The sequence below is a fragment of the Sceloporus occidentalis genome, unplaced genomic scaffold (assembly GCF_023333645.1).
Source record: "Sceloporus occidentalis isolate IW3139 unplaced genomic scaffold, rSceOcc1.0.p SCAF_7, whole genome shotgun sequence".
Taxonomy (NCBI): Eukaryota; Metazoa; Chordata; class Lepidosauria; order Squamata; family Phrynosomatidae; genus Sceloporus; species Sceloporus occidentalis.
In genome coordinates this window covers 19,376,567-19,399,718 of record NW_028316987.1, presented here as the reverse complement: position 1 = coordinate 19,399,718, position 23,152 = coordinate 19,376,567, and the positions used below count along the sequence as shown (strand labels likewise).

Sequence of the window (23,152 nt, the reverse complement as noted above, 5' to 3'; positions counted from 1 at the left end):
ATTCATATACTACATGGGGGGGGGGGGTCATCTGCATATAGATGGAAAGGAAGGAGACCCAAGGGTAAAATGTTTGAGTACTACTGCTTTAAGGGAACTCTCCATGGTGCTGACTCCTATTCCCAGCTAGGCCTAGCACCTTGGATAGCTCTGTGGCTAACTAAAACCAGGAATAGCTGCACTGCCCACTGGCATGGCAGCCACCAGTTGCTAATGCAAAGGAGGCAAGACAGACAGTCACAGTTTTACTCTTCCCACACACACAATGGGAGAAGTGCCTAGTGGCTCCCATGTCAGTGCATGAAGGCCATGAGCCACACAATTCCTACTCCTAGTTTACGACATCCCTGTAAACTAGGGTGCCAGTATAATTACCATTTCAAAGATGAAAACCTTTCCTTCAAAAAGGAGAATAGCTTGTATAAAGTGTTAAGGCTAACCAAATCAAGTTGACAGATAAGAAAACAGCAGCTGGAGAAGGGTTCCTTTCAGCTGGAAATGGTGGCGAAGAATGGTCACTCCTCTTCTCCCAGCACTGCAGTCTTCCTCTGAATCCCCCTTCTTTTGCAGCTTCTTTCAATGGAGAAAGGGAAGGAATTATGGATACAGAAGGTCCAGACCCATCTTTTCCCTAAAGAGGTAGTCTTTGAATGGGGTTTTTCCATGTCAGTGAGCATTTTAAAAAAACAACAAGAGTGGTTGTGATGGAACTTCTTGTAGAAATTATACTCAAAGGGATCTTGTAGCACCTTTGAGACTGAAAGAGAGATGTTGGTAGCATGAGCTTTCATAGACTTGAGCCTATTTTCTTCGATTCCCATGTCTGATAACAGCTGATATCAGTTACAGTTGATCTGAATGCAAATCACGCCTCCTTTAATATTTAACATATATCTGCACATCTGTGCATCCAACCATATGCAAAGAGCCAAATTAGCTACTAATTTGAATACATGACAAGCAATTATCTTGGTTGCTTTTTTCAATATCAAGTAACATTAAGCACAGGAGGGAATGATTTCCCCAGGGGCTGCAGTACAGCTAGAATAATGTCATTCTTTCCACCTTACCCCATTGTAGTTGAATTGTTGATCGTTGTTGTTGTTGCAGCAATGATCCTTATGAAATTCACGCACACACCTTCTGCATGGCATTAGCTTTAAGAAATTGAGGCAAAGGACATCATGGTCCCTACCATTGCATGTATGTAAGCTAACTGGACTGGTGGTGGGAATGTATTTCAGCCTGCCCTCAGGATAGGATTCTGCATCACAGCAAGTTATGCAAACCATGACCGATGTGTTTAAAATTAAGCATGGAGTACAGAAGGTAAATAGGGAGACACTTTTCCAAAGTTCATCTGCTGAAGCTAAATGGTGGAGAATTCAGGATAAAAAGAAATTAGACACAGTATTAGTCAGGCTTATTAATATCACCCCAGAGGAAATAAAGATGGAACATGCAGTTGCACTCGTAGGCTGTTTGTGGACTTCACAAGCAGAATGTTGGACTAAATACAAGGTCCTTGGTCTGATCCAACATGGAAGGCTCTTCTTATGTCCCCATAAGGACTCTATAACTGCAGTTTCCCCCCAAATTTAAATGAAATCTTGGAAACAGCTTCGATTGGTTGAATTTGAAATAAGGCGTATGTAAAGAGAATATATATTTGCCACTCAGGATGCTTAGGAATGGATGGCACCTAGTGCAATCAATCAAAATGGTTCCTTATGGAGCAATCCCATTTTCCCCTCTTTAATTTGTTTATTTCTTATGTGTGGTGAGAAAAAATCAGAAAAGCTGTCTGAAAACTCAGGAACTTATGAATGATAGCACACTCTCTAAAATTCTATGGCTATGGCTGGCCAGTTTCGGCCCCAAAAAACTTTACTTGGGAACCATTCTTAGAATGGTCCTTCAGGTATGAGCAATTATCCACCTTCATCATGTACTAAGAGTGAATTATTAAAAGATTAGGCCTTGAACCAGTTTTAAGTCACATTACTTTGGATTACATAAAATAGCAATGCCTCATTAAGGGCACAATTTAATGTATTTCTTGTTTTATGAAAACTGGACACTTGACCTTCTGGGAACAACATTGTGCTTAGTATCTTATAAGATTTTTTTAGTAATCAAGGTGTAAATTATGCTGTTATTTCTTATACAGCTGGCTTTATATGCTTCCAGGATTGTATTGATATTCATTTGGACTAACTCTAAATAAACATTATTTTACTTCTTTGTGGACTTTTTGGGCTATGTGGCCATGTTGTAGAAGAGTTTATTCCTCTTATTCTTATTCCTAGAAGGAATAAACTCTTCTAGAATATGGCCACATAGCCCGAAAAACCCACAAAAAACTATGGATGCTGGTCATGAAAGCCTTCGGCTAAACATTACTTTCTTTTGAGACATTTGGATTTTTTCTCCTGTTCATAGCAATATTGTGTATTGTTCATATTGTTCCCCCCCCTCATCATTCCCTTCTCCTTTTGTGTAGTGTCTGTTTAGATTGTAAGCCTGAGGGCAGGGAACCGTCTATTATCCCCTCTGTTGTAAGCCGCCCGGATTCCCAGTGATTAGGCGGCATATAAATAAATCCTATTATTATTGTTGTTGTTGTTGTTGTTGTATGTACATGGTACACACTATGTAAAATGTTATTTTAGCATCTCCCTTGAGAAAGAGCATTCCTGTGTCAAATAGTATCAGGATCAACTGTCACAAAATACTTTTTAAAACACAGTCATGTTGTCACTCTATGAGGTTTGATATACTGGCCCAAGAAATGTTGGGGGTCCTTTATAGTTTTATTCTCCCCCCAGTGATCTGCAACTGCCACCCAGTTCAGCCCATCCCCATGTACCTAATCCATTCCTATCATTTCATTCCCCTCTCCCGCAATTCATGCATTCTTCTGTTGCTCCAATTTATACCCAATTTTTATTTCCCAATAAAGACTGGGAAAGCAGTAATTGTATCATTGCAACAATAGCATTACAGCAGTGGATCTGGTAGGCAGCTCACCTCACAAGGACTCCTGGACTAGTGAATAGCAGTTCCCAGCAAGTGCCCTGACCCACATGTGTGGAAAAGAGAAGTAAATAATGAGAAGAAATGAGGAGCCAATGGCTCTGTACAGGCAATGTTCTTGACAGAGGCTGAGAGCCGTTACAAGCAGTAACCTATAGTTTCACATTTTTAACCTCTTTTCAAGAAGCCACAGGGATAGGAATGAAGGTTAGTGGGCAGAATTAAGGAAACAAGCTGGATTCACTTTGGCTTTCTGCTCTCATTTGATGCCCCTCTTCTTGATGCCACCTTAGCAATCCTCTTTCCCTAGAATCATGGAATCATAGAGTTGGAAGAGACCACAAGGGCCACCCAGTCCAGCCCCCTGCCTCTTCCCCTTCTCCTCCAGTTTATCAGGGCAAGGATGGAAAGTGGTCCCTTTTGTTCTTTTTAAATTTTGGTCAGGAGAACATGCAGCGTAATAATGTGCCCACTGCCAAGGATCCAATCATGTCTACCATTCTGGAGAATAGCGCATTATGGGTGCAGCACAGTACTTGTCCAACTGATAAAGGGGAAATAAGGACAGTGTGCGGTGACAGGCTTAAGATCTGGTACATTTGTCTGGGGTGCTGATGCAGTACCTCTTTCCTGCCACTTCCACCCTCATCAGTTGCCATTGTCTCCTCTGGCATCTGTTTGGTAATGATGGGCTGTGGCACCCTGACCCTCAACATGAGCACCAAATTTCTGCATGTTCTCCTGACCAAAATTTTAATGGTGGATTCACTCTGGATTTAAGTCCAAATGTTAAAAGACTCATCTAAGACATTAAACTCCAAATAGGTTCAACATATTGGATAGCTGCTTTAATGTTCTGCTTATAAACCAAAGTGGATTTTCCCACTCACCCAGCATGACGTAATGGTTTGAAACTTGGACTACAACTCTGGAGACCAGGGTTCTAATCCTGGCTCAGTCATGCAAACCCACTGAATTACCTTGGGCAAGTTAAAGTGCCTCAGCCTCAGAGGATGGTGATGCCAACTGCCCTCTGAAGAAACTTGCCAAGAAAACCCCATAACTCAGGACCAATGAAAGCACACAACAACAACAACAACAACAACAACAACAACATGGAAGCCATCAGCTGCCATATGGCTGAGCCATGCTTCTCTTTAGTCTGTATTGGAAGCACCATGAGAACCAGATGGACCTTCAGTATGATTCAGAAGGTCAGTGCTTGTATGACTAGCTTAGAGGTTTAGGCTGCAATCCTGTGCACATTTTGCTGGGACTTTAGTCCCACTGAGTTCACTGGAGTTATGTTGTGTGTTGCAGTGCAAAGGATTGCACTGAAATAGTGGCTAGGATTTTAAGAGCCAGAGTAAGAATACCAATTTTTTAATGGCCTCAAATGGTAGGTTCTTTATCCTTTCATTGAAAGGTTTAGAAGTCCCCTTACTTTCAAAAATAGTTTGCCTTCCAGTATGTACAGCTACTTTTTGAGAAATAGCCCAAGCCTTCAAGAGCACGTGTTCGAGTATGTATTGTACACTTTTGTTGTTGCTGCTTCTTATTGTTGTTGTTGCTTCTTCTGCTGAAGATAATTGTTGACTTAAACTTTTCACTTTATCATGCAAGTCTTTCAAGAGATTTGGAAGGGAGAAGCCTTGTTTTTAAGTATATCTCACTAGGTATTTTCCCAATTATTTGCCTGACGTCAGCAATCCTTATCAGCAATATCAACAATACGGTCTAGTGGTTGTTGTTGTTGTTGTTAAATAAAATTATTATTATTTTATTACTTTATTTCTTTTAGCAATTAGTTTGATTGTATCTATTTTTATGTAAACCATTGTAATCTTTTTTTTAAATGAAAAGTAATATATAATGTTCTTAAATAAAGAACTCCAAGATCCAATCAAAGCCAGGTACAAAACAGTGGTGCATCATGAGATGAGCAGACAGACTCTTAAGCATTAAGGAAATGGGTAGCTCTGGCAGCTCTTTTTGGCACCAAAACTCAGCTTGCAGTCCTTGCTCATCAAAACCTAGTCTTTTCTCCCCCAACCCCATTGTTTCTGCAGCTTCGTTCAGAAGCCTTTTTCAAAATCTTTTTTGTTGCTTTTTGCGACTGAGTCATAGCAGGGGTGTAGTTATGAGGAAGGGGCAAAATGAGGGCAAATAGGAATTCTGCCCTCCAAAAGACATTTTCTTCTCCCTGCCACGCAAAAAAAAATCCAAGCATTGTGGTAACGTAAAATTTCAGTTGGTTTATAGAAATACAGTTTAAGCATCCAAAGAAAAAGGGCAGACAAAATTACCAAGGGAATACAAATGATGCCAATCTAAGATTCTAGGGCCGGAAACATTTTCAGTGTCCCACTCTGCGCAGTGCTAGAAATTTGGAGACTTGAAAGAAGATTTCATTTGGAAAGGCAGAATTATAATTTGGAGGGGCAATGTCCTTATTTTGCCCTCCCCCCCAAGCCACCCCCCAAGAAACTCAGATTAATAAATCCTGATGTAGCCTTTACTCAAACTGATTTTCTATCATCTTTTCCATCAGATGCAAACCATAGAATTGCTGAATCTGTTCCATATCTCATCAGAGGTGGGAATTTATAGCCAAAGGACATGTTGCATAGATACGGTTTTCAAACTTCTGTTTAATACTGCCACTTGTATTTTGAATAAAAAGCTGTCTGGTAGAACCCAAGTCTTCTGCCACATTCCCCTAATACAGTGATGGTGAACCTTTTAGAGGCCGAGTGCCCAAACTGCAACTCAAAACCCACTTATATATTGCCAAGTGCCATGTCCCTCTGGCTTTCTAGTAACAAACTCTGTGCTGGGGTGATGGCACATGTGCCCACAGAGAGGGCTCTGAGTGCCACCTCTGGCACGCGTGCCATAGGTTCGCCATCACTGCCCTAATACATTGTACTGCAAACATTTGCAGGAAAATAGCAGCTGATAGCTCTGTGGGCAAAACATAAATGAGACTGCCTTTCTTAAAAATAAAAGTGGCTGCATTACATACAGTTTTTCATAAGCATGTTGAATAAAACATGTAGTTTGGTCATTAGTTTCAACTTTATTTAAATAAGTTGCCCCAGAGTTCACTTTTACTGAATAGAAATAGTTACTAGCAACATCTAACTTGATCCAAGGATCTGTGTGTTCTTAAATCACTTGTTTGCATCAACAAAAGGGAAAATCTGTTCATACAAATTAATGAGTCCGCGATCTGTTTCCTCCAATGAAATGAATGAGGAAACTGTGGTTAACCAGTAAACTCTGAATGTTCATGAAAAGCATTTTTACCCAGCCCAGACTACTAAACTGAAATTACTGATAAAAGGGGCACAATTTTCTAAAACAAGGCCTATTGAAATAAAGAGAACAGTAAGCATAACTTAGAATTTGTGCAAGAGAACTTCAAAATGGACTGTGGTATAAAAAAAAATATACAACAGTGAATTAAGAAAGTTTTCCCCAAACCAGGCTGTGTACACATTGCAAAAACACTCAACAATGGAAGGTGAAGGAATGTATAACTGTGTAACAACTTTAAACAAAATTTATTCCCTATGTACTAATGGAGAAAAGAAACATAAAACTTTCCCAGAACATTATAAATAAGTAGTTTCCAGGTCATAATTTACAAATTAAGACTCATGTAAAAATCAATTTACAGAGTGGGATGTGACAAAGTAGCATGTATATATAAAAAATACACGGCAAATTGCTTCAGCAAAAACTGAAGGCTGAAAAAATACACCCATCTTTGGTACAAAGCTACGTAAAAATGATTGCTCCAGAAAACAAGTACCGGTGCTGGCATTTGGGTCACCTCAAAACATGGGATCATTCTCATTGTTAGAGGCACAAAGTCCCACAGCCCTAGGACTGCACTGACTTAGAATGCTACCGTGAAAGTATTAAGCTTCCATGTTGCCTGACAAAATACAAGCCTGCACACAGCAGGGAAGACTGCACTGGAATATACATATTTTCTCTATCCCAGGAACTTTTTTCATGGTAAAAACCAGTTCCAGGAAGGCTATATTGCATGGTTTTTTCTATCAATTCTGCACACACTGCCTTTGTTGGAATTTATTTCCACGTACAAGTGTGCCCATAGTCTTGACTGCAATGAGCAGCAAAAGATTAAGCTGCCTGATACAGTTCCACAAAGCCCTACAAAAATGCATAGTGCTTTTCTTAAATAAACTGTGGCACTAGTGGACTTGCTGGTTTCTGGATAACCTGCACTTGTGGCTCTCTGTGACTTGTAACATTCTGCAGCTTGAGGCAATGGATAAGATGGTACCATTCCATCCCATATACAGGGGGGGGGGGGGGGGAAATTAAGCAACAGCGAAATGTTACTTCAACCATAGCAGTATTGGGGAAGTGAGAAGAAAACTTAGAGGGTGCAGGACTGAGAGTGGTACAGGTGCATCCCAGTATGTACCACTTCATGTTGTTGCCTCACTCTGTCAAATGGTAGGGCCAGCCCTGACCAAGCCAAATGCAAATCATGTTAGTCACCATCACCATGCCGGGGCCCAAGACATCTCTGCTTGGTGCATTGCTGTGAACTGGAGGAAAAAATGTTTATGGCAGTGAAAAGTTGGCTAACAAATTCAGTTTCAAACAGATAATTCTCAGCAAAGGCATCTAGATTTTTTTTTACACTGATCAAGGCACTTCATTAAACCTCTTCATCCATTTCTTTTGTACCATAGCATTTGTAAACAGAGGCCCCAAAATACACACCAAACCCCACCCCAACAACAAGCCGCCAACGAACAATATACCTCCAAGGCTACTTTTCTATATTTGGTCCTCTTTTTAGCTTTTAAAAAATAGATTTAATGTCAACACTGAAAATACTTTAAATCACTCGGTCTAGATGGTCCTCATCTGCAAAACCTGGTGGCACTCTTGCAATAAGCAAAGAAATATTTCAAGTCCAGATTGCGTTGTAAAATTTCCCCCTATGTTTCAAACATCTTTTGTTCCTGGGCCAGGAAGTTGTCCTGAATGGAGTCAATTTTAAGAACAATAAAGAAACTAAAAACAAAAACAAAAAAGTGGGAGGGGAGATATAGTGTTCTTGGACACAGAACAATAAAGATGGCCTCCTTCGTCTGGGCCTGGTAGTACCACGGTCTAACTACACAACAGGTTTACACTTCAGTGCCCTCCCGTGCATAGATAAGGCTATTGACTGTGAAGTTGTATAAGTGGTTGTATTGGCCTGACTGACCACTGCCAGGATGGAACGGGCTGTAGTAGGCCCCTGCAGGCCCAGAAACCCGTTGGAGTTGCTCCGCAGAGGGGACCTCTTGGGCAAAACTGCTCCCACTCAGAGGCCCAGCTGGAAGGTTTCTATGATGTAGATCACTGCTGAAGCTCCCTGGAAGACGGCCTCCATTGCTGAGCGAGTTCATACCACTGAAAAAGCTGCTGAGGCAGTTGGGAGTAGGTGAAACAATCACAGGCGGAGAGGTGCTCTTTGAATGGTCCCGCATGGAAGCCACCGGCTCCAGCTCTGAGGAGGGACTCTCGGCACTTGGCTTTCCTGGAGCTGAAGAAATAGAGTGCCCTTCCTCCGTCTTCAGAGTCCCCAAGGTGGAAACGGTGGAGGTCACAGTAGAGGCGTTGGGGTCGGAACGCCTCTTGCGCTTGCGACGGAAATTCCCGTTGTCAAACATTTTCTCACAGTTTGGGTCCAAGGTCCAGTAGTTTCCCTTCCCTGAAGGATGACAGAGAACCGATGTTGAAAACACAACAAAACAAAAAGGATCTTTCCCTGCAAATAGCAGGGAATCTCTCGCACAGCACACATAATCTTAGCCATGTCAGCCGGAAATAATAGAATTCAAAGATATAGCTGTGTTAGTCCGCAGAATCAGTATGTAGAGAGATTTTGTACCGCCTTTGAGAGAGCACAAAGGTGCTTCAAGATCTCTCTACATGCAGAAATAATAGTTTTTAGACGTTACCAAGATAAGCTTTAACCAGGAATTAAATCTGTTATTTTTTAAAAGAAAAAGAGAAAGAAACAACAATTTAAAACGATGACTGTTACTTTTCCGTCTTTATAACTTCATATGCATAGTACTTAATAGGGACTAACTATCTGACTAGTCATAAACTGTCATATAAACTCACGTTGAATTCTACAGAAACAAAGTTTACATATAGATATACAGCAATTACATGGCAGTACTAACACAGAGCTGGAGAATACTGCCTAAATCCTAGGCAGTATCCTTGTATGTTGACTCAACATTCAACAATTGATTCAAAGTCTGCTAGAACTAGCCAAAAGGATTCTAGCTGACATGCTTACACCATGTATCTTATATTACATTGATCATGTCAAAATCTCTTATGTTCCAAGATGGTTGTGTAGTAGGCCAAAAGATTTTAAATAAAAATTGAGCCCCGTTTGTGTATCCAGATCAGAAAAGCATACATATAGAAAGAGAGAAGAGAAGCTACTCCTTTAAACCATGAATTAGAAAAAAAGAATAGACATACGGAATTAAAATATCCTGTTTGGGCTGTCAGTCAACCAAGGTATCAGAGTTAAACTGTCTCTTAACCAGTTAACTGGACAAGTTTTGAAACATGCATGTCACAAAACTTTTAATACAGATCCTCTGAGGACATGTTGTGGGGAGTAAACACAATAAATACTTGGCAATCTTTGCTTGAAATAAAGGCCATTTCTAATACTTTTCATATTACCATCAAGTATCAACCAAATACTCTCAAAAATTCAATCCATGCACCCTTAAAATTAACTAACCATTGATTAAGCAATGGAGTCCCATTCCATTATATATAAAAATGAATCCACTAATCACATATGAAAACCTGGAATTCAGTTAAAGCCAGAAAGAATGGCTCTCAGAGTAAGTTTCTGTTATGCAAGAAGATTGCTGAAGAACCCACATATTGCTCAAAAGAAATTAAAATCAGGGTGCCGCATTTGTTTACTCAGCTTCCATGACATTATGTATATCCACAACCCTGCAGGACTCATTGGGAAAAAAAGTTTATGCATGGTCCTAGGGCAGTGTTTCCCAACCTGTGGGTCGGGACCCCTTTGGGGGTCGAAGGACCCTTTCATGGGGGTCGCCTAAGACCATTGGAAGACACCTTTTTAATTACAGTTATGAAGTAGCAACGAAAATAATTTCATGGTTGGGGGTCACCACAACATAAGGAACTGTATTAAAGGGTCGCGGCATTAGGAAGATTGGGAACCACTGTCCTAGGGAGAGGTGGAAAGGATAATGCATCCAAATATGGGAGGAGTGCATGAATCTCCCAGGGACGTAGCCAGGATTTTGGGAAGGGGGGGGGGGTTCCAGACTAAGTGCCACCATTATAATGGGGTTTGGGTGCGGCGGCACGGCAGCACACACCATTCATTTTATCTAACGGAAGGGGGGTCCGGACCCCAAGAACCCCCCCTTGGCTACGTCCCTGAATCTCCTGTGATAAGTCAAGGCGCATTACAATGTTTTGCAAGCACTGTTCCTGCTTAGTTGGAGGTGGAGGGAGATAAAAAGAAGGAAAACTAAAAAATCTTTCAAACTCCCCATGTTGAGGATGAATGTCCATAAACCAAGTTTATCTAAGTTTATCTAAGTGTGTTGTAAGCAACAGCAATCAATACTAAGATACCCAGTAAATATAGGCCTATGACATATGACAAAGTTCACATGGCTCTTGGTTTCTGGGAGATATGTTTTTAAATAAAACAAATTAAAAGGTGTAAACAATTAGCTTCACACCAAGCCATTTATTTCCTCAGAGCCATATGTAGGACTTGAAACTATCTTCAGGAAGCTCCCATGTAACAGATTTATTTATTTAAAGAAATATTCCATGCTTTCCCATGAGATCTCAGGGAGGTATATAGATAAAATTAATTTAAGCAGTTTGAAACAATATTGAAATTAAAGCAATCGAGTATTTTAAAACATATCAACATATTAAACAATTTGCTCTTTCTTGGTTTAAATGGAATACCACAATATGTTCTTGTTTGTGGATTATAATATTCCCTATTGTTTAACGTGCTTTTTTTTAACTGCTCATTCTTCCAAGTTATCTGTCTTTATGTTCCTGTATTAGGATACCAACCAAAAGCATGAATTCATTTCTTTATGGCATTTGGATAAAAAGAAGGCCAGCATCTGATACACTGCTACACAGGTGTAAAGTTGTGCCATAGTTTGGAGTCACCATTCAAACAACAAGAACTGAACTTTCTTTTTCTTTCACCTTTCTGCCTGCAACCACTATGGCCACATTCACCCTTACAAAAAGGAGCTTCACGTGCTAAAAATTCCAGCGTCTCAACCAAGCAGTAATACAGAGACGTGAAATCAGAGTTCTACATTCAAAATTCTTCATCAGGAGAATATGAGCCTTTTGATTTCAGGGCACGTTTATTTCATATAAGCAGGGATGTAGCCAAGGGGGGGGGGGGTTCTTGGGGTCCAGACCCCCCCTTCCATTAGAAAAATGAATGGTGTGTGCTGCTGCGCTGCCGCACTCAAGCCCCAATATAATGGTGGCACTTAGTCTGGACCCCCCCCCCCCTTCCTAAAATCCTGGCTATGTCCCTGATATAAGTTAATGTTTATTGTACTAGCCAAAGGCCATGACAAAACGAGCTTATCAAAAAGTACTTCACAAGTCATAAGTACTTCACAAATCATGTCCAGACACCCTTTTTTTGTTGTACTGGAGAATTTTAATAGCTGTGTGAAGTAACTGTGAATAGCCCGTTAGTAAATGCAAGACAATTTCTTAATTCCTGTGACTGCACAGGATCATAAAAGTTATGTGTGTATATGCGGCACATATATGTAGTTTCTATAGCTTTGACTTTCAACTGTACCCACCCGAATGCAGTAGCTTGGAGGCCTCTTGGCCTTCCAGAATGGGTTTCACCTTCTGGATGCCACCCCCCCACACACACACACACACCCAATATATACCTTCTGCGTAATTAATTTTTAGCCTCTAATTCTTGTGGCTGTGATACGCTTTCAAGTTGACTCCAATTCATGGCCCTATCCCAGGATTTTCTTGGCCAGATTTATTGAGAAGAATATTGCCATTAATGTCTTTTAAGTATGAAAGAGTGTGCTTTGCCCAATGGGTTTCCATGGCCAGGCAGAAATTTGAACCCTGGTCTCCAAGAGTCCTAGTCCAACACTCAAACCTGTATACCATGCTGGCTCTCTAACACAGTCTGAAACATAGGGTAAGAATTGCATCATGCCCTCTCCTCCAATGTTGTCAAACTGCAAATCCCAACATTCCTTACTATCGGCTATGTTGACTAAGGCTGTTGGGAGCTGCAGTTCAAAAATCTAGAGGGCCACGCTGTTCTCATCCTTGCTCTAACATGTGCTTGTTGTCATACTCATAAAACTGAATATCCTTTGAGGAAAGGTAGCCAAATACTTTTATTACAAATGAAACAAACTACTCAATCTGCATGTTTTCTTTGGGATTCAAAAATGCAGTCACATCTACCACAGGATTTAAACAACTGTTTTCACTTGCCGTGATGCACAAATATTTACAAGTTTATGAAGATTAACATCCTTGATCACACAGGCTTATAATTGTACAGTTCAAGCCATGGTGAGCAAGTTGCAAAACATTCTTGGCAGCAAAAATAGGATCTTCGGTCCCATATTTGTTTCTAGCATGCAAAGGGGTGCATGGGTGGAATGTGTGTGTGGGGAAAAACAGCCAAAGGGAATGTTTAACCCATCCCACACCCACTGCATTTCTTGTAATCAAAACCGGAACCTAAATCCTGTTGTTAGTCCTGACTAGAGTAGAGTCACTGAATCAACTGGATTTAGCTGCATATGGACTCAACATTCAATAGGTCTAAGTCTTGTTGTTGCGTGTCTTCAAGTTATTTCTGATATATGGTGACTCTAATCTAAAGCAATGTTTTATTCTTGGCAATACTGGTTCAGAGGAGGTTTGCCATGGCTCTCCTCTGAGGCTAAGAGAGTGTGACTTGCCCAAGATCACCTCGTGGATTTCCACAGCCAAATGGAGAGATTCAAACCCAGATCTCCCAGAGTCCTAGTCCAACACTCAAACCACTACACTATGCTAGATCTCCTGGGTCTATATTGGCTAGGACTAACCAACAGGATTCCAGCCCAGGTCTCCAAAGTTGAGAAAAGCCTTGGAGGTTTAGTGGTTTTGACAGAGAATCTCACTGGGAAAAGATTAAGAACACAAAACCGCAGACAAACACATACACGTTTTTCTGCTGCAAATAATGCCTTTCTCCCACTTGTCACTAAATGCCCACTTCTACTGCATCCGAGCATTCACAAGGCCTCTGACAGGAATGGCACTGATATGGAGAAAATTGAGAAGCAACCATTTGACTTTTATTTATTTATTTTTAGTGTAAAGCAAAGTGAGCATGTCACAGCCTATGAACATCTGTGAACTGCGGGGAGGTTGTGCTGGATGTGGCCTGTGCATTATTACACTTTGCCCATCCCTGAAGCTGGGGATGGGTGGTGTGAGTTTAAAAAATTAATAGACCACCTCTTTCAGAAAAGGGCCAGATGATGTGAGTGGCTTTGATTTCCACCATGGCAGAATACATATCCTACAACTGTCCCAATTTGGTAGGGACAGTGCCAATTAATCCTCTGTTGTCCCACTTTTTCAACAGCTTTTAAAATATCCTAGTTTCTCCTTTCATTCCCCCCCTTTGTCCTCAACTTACTTCAGTTGCTGCAAAGCAAGTTCAAAATACAAGTAGTTTTCACTCCTCTTACTCAGTAAGGGGGAAGAGGAGAGGAAGTGCAGAATGTTGGCTTTCCCTGTAGACTAAGGAAAAAACAAATTGCTGTAACCTCTCCTTGCTTGTGTGTTCTTCTTCATTTATAACTATCACCATTTTGATCACTTTCTGGTATTGCTTGGCCACATGTGTCCCAGTTTCATCTATGCAATGTTGTAAGGTATGAAAATGACTCTAACGGAGCGAAATGTAAGCCACAACTTCACCCCCAGGTTTTTCAATTACATATTTATATCTGAAAGATATAAAATAATCAGTGAGAAATAGCTGTTGAGTACTATGCTTTCCCTTCACTGCTACAGGCCTCACCACAACGTGAAGTATCAGATGGAGAGCAAGACTACGCACCACAGCATCTTTCTCCTTCTATTTCCATGTCAGTTTCCCTGTCTCTCTCTGTCATGTAACAGCCCTGCAATAGCAATGCTCCTCAGAAGCAAAAACACCTCGGTATTACTTGTCTGAAACATCCAACTTAGCTTTAGTAAGCCTATCCCATTTTTTGTCTATAGGCCTTTTGGCCTGGTAGTATGTCTCTTTCTCCTGCTCTGTTAGTGAAACAGGATTCACATTAAAACTGTGTTTTTTGAAAGCTGAGTTCATTGTCAAGAAACTCCAGAGCTCTGTGTGCGGCAAAACTGTACACATTTTAGAAGGCACCTTCATTTCCCATATATCACTGGCTGGCCAGGCTTCCCTCTTCCCTACAGTACTACTGGCTCCTTTATTGATTTATTTCTGCATAAAGTATATCCGAGAGCAGCTTTACACATCTAAAGAAAAATAAACTAAAAGTTTAAAAGATCATAAAGCTGCAAATCAAAAATCAAAGTAGAAGTGGTGGGACAGTCATGTTTGGTATTCATGTCTGTCCTTTCCAATATAAAATGTGGCAAATCGGACTCTTCCACCTCCCCTTACTTCCTCCCTGTGCTTCCAGGTGTATTTTTCTTCCATGGGTCCAGACATAAGGCAGTAATACCAAATGTAATACCAGAAGTAAGTCAGGTTGACATACAAGTGCCTGGAGCATTAGAACACCACTACGCAAGGAAGAATCCAATTCTCCTAAAACACATGTCCCCTTTATACTTTTATTCGTTTTAAAATCACTCCCCCATTTTGTAGGTAAAAAGAGTACAAAAGAAGACGAAATGATGAATGTGACCATTCCATATAGCTGGGTTCATAGGACTTGAGGCTACTTCCTCAGATGCATGGGGTGAAGCGGAGAGTCATGCTATCAATTTCTTTCTTTCTTTCAGTTAGTCTCAAAGGTGCCATAAGTCTTGTCAAGAAAACTCTATGATAGGGTTGCTATACGGAGAAACAAGTTAAAGGCGCACAAGAAGAAGAAGAAACAGGCCACTTTTGAAAGCAAGATGGTCCTCTGGGAAGCCTATCCATTTGTCATCTGTGGATGCCACTTTGGTCATGTTGCTGACTAGGCACATAAACAGATAAATAAGCAGCACATCCTTAACTTCTAGGGGTTGTACAGACAAAGTTAGGCACTACTTCACTCCACTCTCTGTGGACTGGCAGATATTTTGGTATCTTTTGAAATCGCTGGGGAGAACTCCGTCTTTATGTTGCTCCTTTTTGAGGCACACAAATTATCCAGGTTGTTCACAGAATATACAATATACTTCATCTCCTCACTGCAAACCTGTAAGGCAGGCCAGTAGTATTATCCCTATTATTGCAAAGAGGGGCTGAGTTGAGAAAGCAACTAGTGCTCCATCCATCCAACGGTTGTTGAAATACGTACTTCATGCTACTTTGGAGGATTTGTTTCGATTTAAAATGAAATAGCGGGATATAAATCCAAATGCTAAATAATATAACATCGTATGGCTTCCTTTGGCACCCTGACACAGCGGAGATTCAGAGAAGCCATTTAACGACTGGATAATGAAGGATAAGATGCTTGCGTCTTAAAGATTTGTATTTCCTTCTCAGCCTCCGTTTCGGTGTACAAACTAGCCTGCCTTCTGTTAAGACCCCTTAACAGAGGTTGCTCACCCTCTAAAAGATATTCGGTACAATTCTACACATACATATAACCACATTCGTGTATAAGACTAGATAGTTACTGTGGTTTAAACAGCTTGCAATAGAGCGTACGTACATCTGATCTGATCTGAAAGGAAGTCCCCTTCCAAGCCTGAAATAATCTGTTTCAGTCAACTAGCGCATAGCTCCAAGGCACAGAGGATCAGAGAGTTGAATATATGCCACACACAGTTAATTAACCTAGAATTACCTCTACCTACCACTGTCATAAATTAGAAGCCTCGCTTCCAATAAAAAGCAGAGAAGTCTACTTGCAAATATGGTGGAACAACTAGGAACGGTGAAAGGAAAAGGTGTCTACTTTAAGTTGCTGCATTTACTTACAATCAACATTGCCAAATATTCATGCATCCAGGCAAAAACAAAACAAAGTGAACAAATACGTTTACAGCCAGACTCTTTTTCTATGATCTGTCGGCCTGACTAGTTTTTAGAAAGATTTGTAACTTAAGTAACTAAGATTGAAGTTATATGTTAATGTGAATGGATTGGCTGTAAAAATGTGAAGTCAAAAGCTTTCATGGCCGGCATCCATAGTTTTATGTGGGTTTTTCGGGCTATGTGGCCATGTTCTAGAAGAGTTTATTCTTCTTGGCGAAACGTCAGGAATAAACTCTTCTAGAACATGGCCACAGAGCACCAAAAACCCACAAAAAACAGTGACTGTAAAAATGTTTAGGATATATCTTTTTAATTTTACTGGAAAACCATATATATATGTTACAATATTTAGTATGAGACCATCAAAGGAGCCAGCATTTCATCTAAAAATCATGAACAGCTCAGTCCTATGACTTTCTGAGTCAGCCTCACTGAGTTCAAAGGAATTTGCTGCCAGATAAATTATTTAATAGCTTAAAGAAAGACAGCATGATGTAGTGGTTTGAATGTTGAACTCAAGAGGACCAGGGTTCAAATCCCTGATCGGTCATGGAAACTCACTGCACAACTCTCTCTCAGCCTTAGAGGAAGGTAATGGAGAACTTTCTTGGAACAAATCTGCCAAGAAACCCCAAAGAACTGGTTGCCATAAACTGAACTTTACCCAAAGACCAGTCACAAACATACAAACTAGTTTAAGGCCCTTGCCTAACAGTAAGCCCCAATAAACACAGTGGAACTTGCTTCTAAGGAAAAGGGCAGAAGATGACACTGTATGGGTGTACCTTTGCTTGTTTAGTTGGGACTATGGTCCAACTAGTCTAAAGTGGTTTGCAGCAAAGCAGTGATAGGATTAGAGGATGAAATAAGGAGCCTTTATCTGTACTTCTTAGCCAACCTGTTTAGGCATGATGTGACAGTTCACAATCCCACTATATGAGTGAATGGTGGTAGAATTCAAAGACACGTTGGTCTCGAAAATCAGTATAAAGGGATCTTGTGGTGCCTTTGAGACTAACTGAACGAAAGAAGTTGGTAGCATGAGCTTTTGTAGACTTGAGCCTGCTTCCTCAGATGCTTGAGGTGGAGCAGAGAGCATCTCAGGAAACAAGCTCAAGTCTACAAAAGCTCATGCTACCAACTTCTTTCTTTCAGTTAGTCTCAAAAGTACCACAAGATCTCTTTGCTACAAGATCCCTTTGTGCTATTGACTGCTTGTTTAAAAAAAAAGATTCAAAATACCCCTTGGACCTAGGACTGAAAACCCCCGATGGATTGGGATTAGGAAAAGATACACTTTGTAGTGGGAACAATGACTCCAGAGAATCGATTCCTCGATCCGGAGCGAACTTGCATCACCAACCGGTTTAAATGCTGAGTGGGAATGAGCCCAAGGTGCTACAAGATCCCTTTGCATATAAGTTGACGCATGTCCAGAGGACGGCCACCAAAATGGTGAAGGGTCTGGCAACCATGCCTTATGAGGAAAGACTTAGGGAGCTGGGGATGTTTAGCCTGGAGAAGAGGTGATAGGATGTAAGTATTTGAAGGGGTGTCATGTTGAGGATGGAGCAAGCTTTTTTCCTGCTGCTCCAGAGAACAGGTCCCCGAACAATGGATGCAAACTACAGGAAAAGAGATTCTACTTCAACATTAGGAGGAAATTCCTAACAGTAAGAGCTGTTCGACAGTGGAACACACTCCCTCGGAGAGTGGTGGAGTCTCCTTCTTTGGAAGTCTTTAAACAGAGGCTGGATGGCCATCTGTCGGGGATGCTTTGATTGAGAGTTCCTGCATGGCAGGGGGTTGGACTGGATGACCCTTGGAATCTCTTTCAACTCTGTGATTCTATGAATGGGATTGGCTTCCCCACAACGGTAACATCATCCACGCACCCCTCCCTGAGCCCCCTCCATGGGAGCCCATGCGCCTGCCTTCCAGGTCTCCCCTTCTTTGTCCCTAAACTATGTCCTTTAAGAGCTTTTGGACTACAGCTCCCAGAAGCCTCAGCCATGTTGGCCAATAGTCTGGGATTCTGGGAGCTGGAGTCCACAATTCCCTTCAAGAGCACAGTCTGGGGACCACTGCGGCAATGCTAGGCAGACGGTGGCCCTCTAGATGTGGTTGGACTGCAATTCCCACCATTGGCTCTCACTATAAGGCTGATTTCAAAGATAGGGCTGTGTTTGTCTGTGGATTCAATATGTAGAGAGACCTTGTTGCAGCACTGAGACTAACTGAAAGAAAGAAGTTGGCTGCTTTTCTAGACTTCAGTCTAGTTCCTCTGCTAAAGGTACTACAGTTTGTCTCAAAGGTACTACAGGATCTCTCTACATCATCATCATCATCATCCTACTACTAGTAGTACTACTTCTACTGCTAAATGCATCTGAGGAAATAGACTTGAGTCTAGGAAAGTTCCTGCTGCCCACTTCTTCCTTTCAGTGTGTCTCAAAAGTGCTACAAAATCTCTTGACATAATAAGAATAAGAATCCTAAATGCATCTGAGGAAATAGATGTGAGTCTAGGAACGCTCCTGCTGCCAATTTCTTCCTTCCAGTGAGTCCCTCAAGTGCTACAAGATCTCTCTAAATAATAATAATAATAATAATAATAATAATAGCATCTGAGGGAGCAGACTTGAGTCTAGGAAGGCTCCACAGGGGCTACAAGTACAGAATCATAGTATCATCATCATAAGAATACTCAATGCATCCTTTCTTCCCACAGGTGCTACAAGGTCTCTCTAAATAGTAGTAGTAGTAGTACTAAATGCATCTGAGGATTCAGACTTGAGTCTAGGAAGGCTCCAAGTATCATCATCATCAGAATACTCAATGCCTCCTTTCTTCCCACAGGTGCTACAAGATCTCTCTAATAGTAATAGTAATAGTAATAATAATAGCATCCGAGGGAGCAGACTTGAGTCTGGGAAGGCTCCACAGGGGCTACAAGTACAGAATCATAGTATCATCCTCCTCCTCATCAGAATACTCAGTGCCTCCTTTCTTCCCACAGGTGCTACAAGATCTCTCTAATAGTAATAGTAATAGTAATAATAATAGCATCCGAGGGAGCAGACTTGAGTCTGGGAAGGCTCCACAGGGGCTACAAGTACAGAATCATAGTATCATCCTCATCATCATCATCAGAATACTCAATGCCTCCTTTCTTCCCACAGGTGCTACAAGATCTCTCTAATAGTAATAGTAATAGTAATAATAATAGCATCCGAGGGAGCAGACTTGAGTCTGGGAAGGCTCCACAGGGGCTACAAGTACAGAATCATAGTATCATCCTCCTCATCATCAGAATACTCAGTGCCTCCTTTCTTCCCACAGGTGCTACAAGATCTCTCTAATAGTAATAGTAATAGTAATAATAATAGCATCCGAGGGAGCAGACTTGAGTCTGGGAAGGCTCCACAGGGGCTACAAGTACAGAATCATAGTATCATCCTCATCATCATCATCAGAATACTCAATGCCTCCTTTCTTCCCACAGGTGCTACAAGATCTCTCTAATAGTAATAGTAATAGTAATAATAATAGCATCCGAGGGAGCAGACTTGAGTCTGGGAAGGCTCCACAGGGGCTACAAGTACAGAATCATAGTATCATCCTCATCATCATCAGAATACTCAATGCCTCCTTTCTTCCCACAGGTGCTACAAGATCTCTCTAATAGTAATAGTAATAATAGTAATAGCATCTTAGGGAGTAAACTTGAGTCTAGGAAGGTCTCCCTGCAGAATCATAGTACCCTCCTCCTCCTCCTCCTCCTCCCTGATGGAGTCCTGCCTGTGGCCCCTCCATCCTGCCCTGCCCTGCCCCCCATCCTGGACCCACCGGGGTCGTCCTCGTCGCGGGGCACCTTCCTGAAGCAGTCGTTGAGGGAGAGGTTGTGCCTGATGGAGTTCTGCCAGCCGGCCTTGCTGCGCTTGTAGAAGGGGAAGTGGTGGGCCACGTACTGGTAGATGTGGCTGAGGGTCAGCTTGCGCTCGGGGGCGCTCTGGATGGCCATGGCGATCAGGGCTGAGTAGGAGTAGGGAGGGCGCACCAGACGCAGCAGCTCTTCTTGGCTGGCCGCCGCCAGGCTCAGCCAGCCCAGTTCCGACCCCGGAGAGGATGCGGCGGGACTAGAGGAGCAGGAGGACGGAGCAGCCCCCACGCCTCTGGGCACCACTGGAGGGCAGGGTCCGTAGGGAAGGAAGGACCCCCCTGTGCCTCCGCTGCTGCTGCTTTGGACGTAAGAGGAGGAGGAGGAGGAGGAGGAGGAGGAAGGCACCCCCCACAAGTAGCCGGCAGTGGGGCTGGAGGACGAGGATGCTCCGTAGTCGCCGAAGCTGGGAGGCCTTTGCCCCGACGGAGCGGACGGAGGAGGAGGAGGAGGAGGAGGGTAGACGGCGAAGGCTTCGCTGCAATAGACGGCCATGGCGCTGAGTGCGGATCAAGCGCTGCCTCGCAGGGAAGAAGGAAGGGAGGAAGGGAAGGAGGAGGCCGCCTTGGGCTCCGAAGGGGCGGCCCACAGCATCCCCTCCTCCTTTTCCACCTCCTTTTCCTCCTCCTCCTCCTTCTTAGGGACCCTCAGCCTTGCCTCCTCCTCCTCCTCCTCCTCTTCGGAGTCCTCCTCCTTGTCCGGGACACACCCTGCCTCCCCTTCTAAGCAATTCATAGAACCCTAGAGTTGGAAGGGACCCCAAAGACCATCCAGTCCAACCCCCCCTCCTGCCGTGCAGGAACTCTCCACCAAAGCATCCCCCTTGACAGGTGGCCCTCCAGCCTCTGCTTAAACGCCTCCAAAGGAGGAGATCCCACCTCAATAGAAGCCTAGGGATCGTCAAGGGAAGCCATGGCGCCCCTCTGTTCTGCTTGGATCAGGCCCCACTTGGAAGGCTCTTGTGTTGTTGGGTCCAGTGCAAGAAGGGTGTGGAGAAACTGGGAAGTGAAATGGGGAAGGGTCTGGGAGACATGCCCTGTATAAGCAGCGACTAAAAGGGGGGGGGGGTCTTGGAACAGAGGCTGGATGGCTATCTGTCAGTGAGGATGCTTCGATGGAGAGTTCCTGCATGGCAGAAGAATGGGCCCAGGAGGAAGGCCAAAAGTTCCTCCGTTTGGAGCAGGACTAAGAAGCACGGATTTCTATTTCGATGCAAGGTGACAATGATGCCTTCCTTGTCCATCTTTGGTTGATGAGGGATTCCAAAGCGTCCTCCATTTGGAGCAGGACTGAATTGACAGTTCTGTGCAGAGTAACCAGGCGTCCTCCTTTTCCAGGACATGCCACTTGATCTCCAGGAGGAAGGCCCCAATGTCCTCCTTTTGGAGCAGGACACAGAGGCGTGGATTGCTATTCCTAGGCAGGGGGACCAAGCGTCCTCCTTTTCCAGGGCATGTCCTCCATTCCCACCTTCCGTCCAGGAGGAACATCCAAATGGAGCAGGACTAAGAAGCATGGGTTTCTATTTCAGATGCCCTCCTGCATTTGGAGCAGGGCTGAATTCACAGTTCTCTGCAGGGTGACCAGGCGTCCTCCTTTTTCCAGGGCACGTCCTCCATCCCCACCTTTTCTGCCCAGGAGGCATTCCTAAACAGTCCTCCATTTGGAAGAGGACTGGCTTTGCAGTTCTATGCAGGCGTCCTCTCTCTGGCATGTTCCTTCCGAGGGGGCTTTGAGTGCCCTTGCCTTCCTCTGAGGCTGAGAGAGTGTGACTCCACCAATGGGCAGGATTCGAACCCAGGTCTCGAGAGTTTAGTTAGTCCAAGGCTCAAACTACTACCTTGGCTCGTCGAGGGATGAGATGCAGATTGTGGGCTGCATCCGCACGGGAGAAAGAACCCGGTTTGATCCCGCTTTGACTGCCATGGCTCCAGGTGATATATTTGCACTGGACATCATCATTTTGGCTGAGACCAGAGAAACCAAACCAGATCCGTTTCTCTTTCCAACAAGTTTTCACCAACTGCCTTCGAAAGAGTCTGCAACAGATTTAATTTTAGCATCGATTTTTTAATATAAAAATTGCATGAAGAGGATGTTATATTATAATTTTAATTTTTGTTATAATTCTATTTTTATTATAATTATTATTTTATTATTCTTATTTTATTATAGCTTTATTTTTATTATGATTCTTATTTTTATAATAATTCTTATTTTTGTTATCATTCTTATTTTTATTATAATTCTTATTTTGTATATAATTTTTATCTTTTATTATGATTCTTATTTTTATTATAATTTTATTTTGTATTATAATTTTTTATTATGATTCTTATTTTTATTCTAATTTTATTATAATTTTATTTTGTATTATAATTTTTATTTTTTTATTATGATTCTTATTTTTATTCTAATTTTATTATAATTTTATTTTGTATTATAATTTTTATTTTTTAATTATGATTCTTATTTTTATTCTAATTTTATTCTAATTTTATTTTGTACTATAATTTTTATTTTTTTTTATTATGATTCTTATTTTTATTCTAATTTTATTATAATTTTATTTTGTATTATAATTTTTATTTTTTATTATGATTCTTATTTTTATTCTAATTCTTATTTTTATTACAATTTTTATTTTTTATTATGATTCTTATTTTTATTATAATTTTATTTTGTATTATAATTTTTATTTTTATTATGATTCTTATTTTTATTATAATTATTTTGTATATAATTTTTATTTTTTATTATGATTCTTATTTTATTATAATTTTATTTTGCATTATAATTTTTAAATTTTTATTATGATTCTTATTTTTATTATAATTCTTACT

The 23,152-nt window shown here is 41.7% G+C and overlaps 1 protein-coding gene across 1 annotated transcript; it reads right to left on the bottom strand.

Annotated features, from left to right (window-relative positions):
- Window positions 1–7,391: 7,391 nt before the first annotated feature.
- LOC149309356 (forkhead box protein I3-like) lies at window positions 7,392–20,467 on the bottom strand. Its single transcript, XM_089531235.1, has 2 exons — window positions 20,219–20,467; window positions 7,392–8,785 (listed from the first exon to the last, which is right to left on the bottom strand). The coding sequence occupies exons 1-2, from the start codon at window positions 20,391–20,393 to the stop codon at window positions 8,217–8,219; spliced, it is 744 nt and encodes a 247-aa protein (XP_089387361.1). The 5' UTR covers window positions 20,394–20,467; the 3' UTR covers window positions 7,392–8,216.
- Between the last annotated feature and the right edge of the window lie 2,685 nt (window positions 20,468–23,152).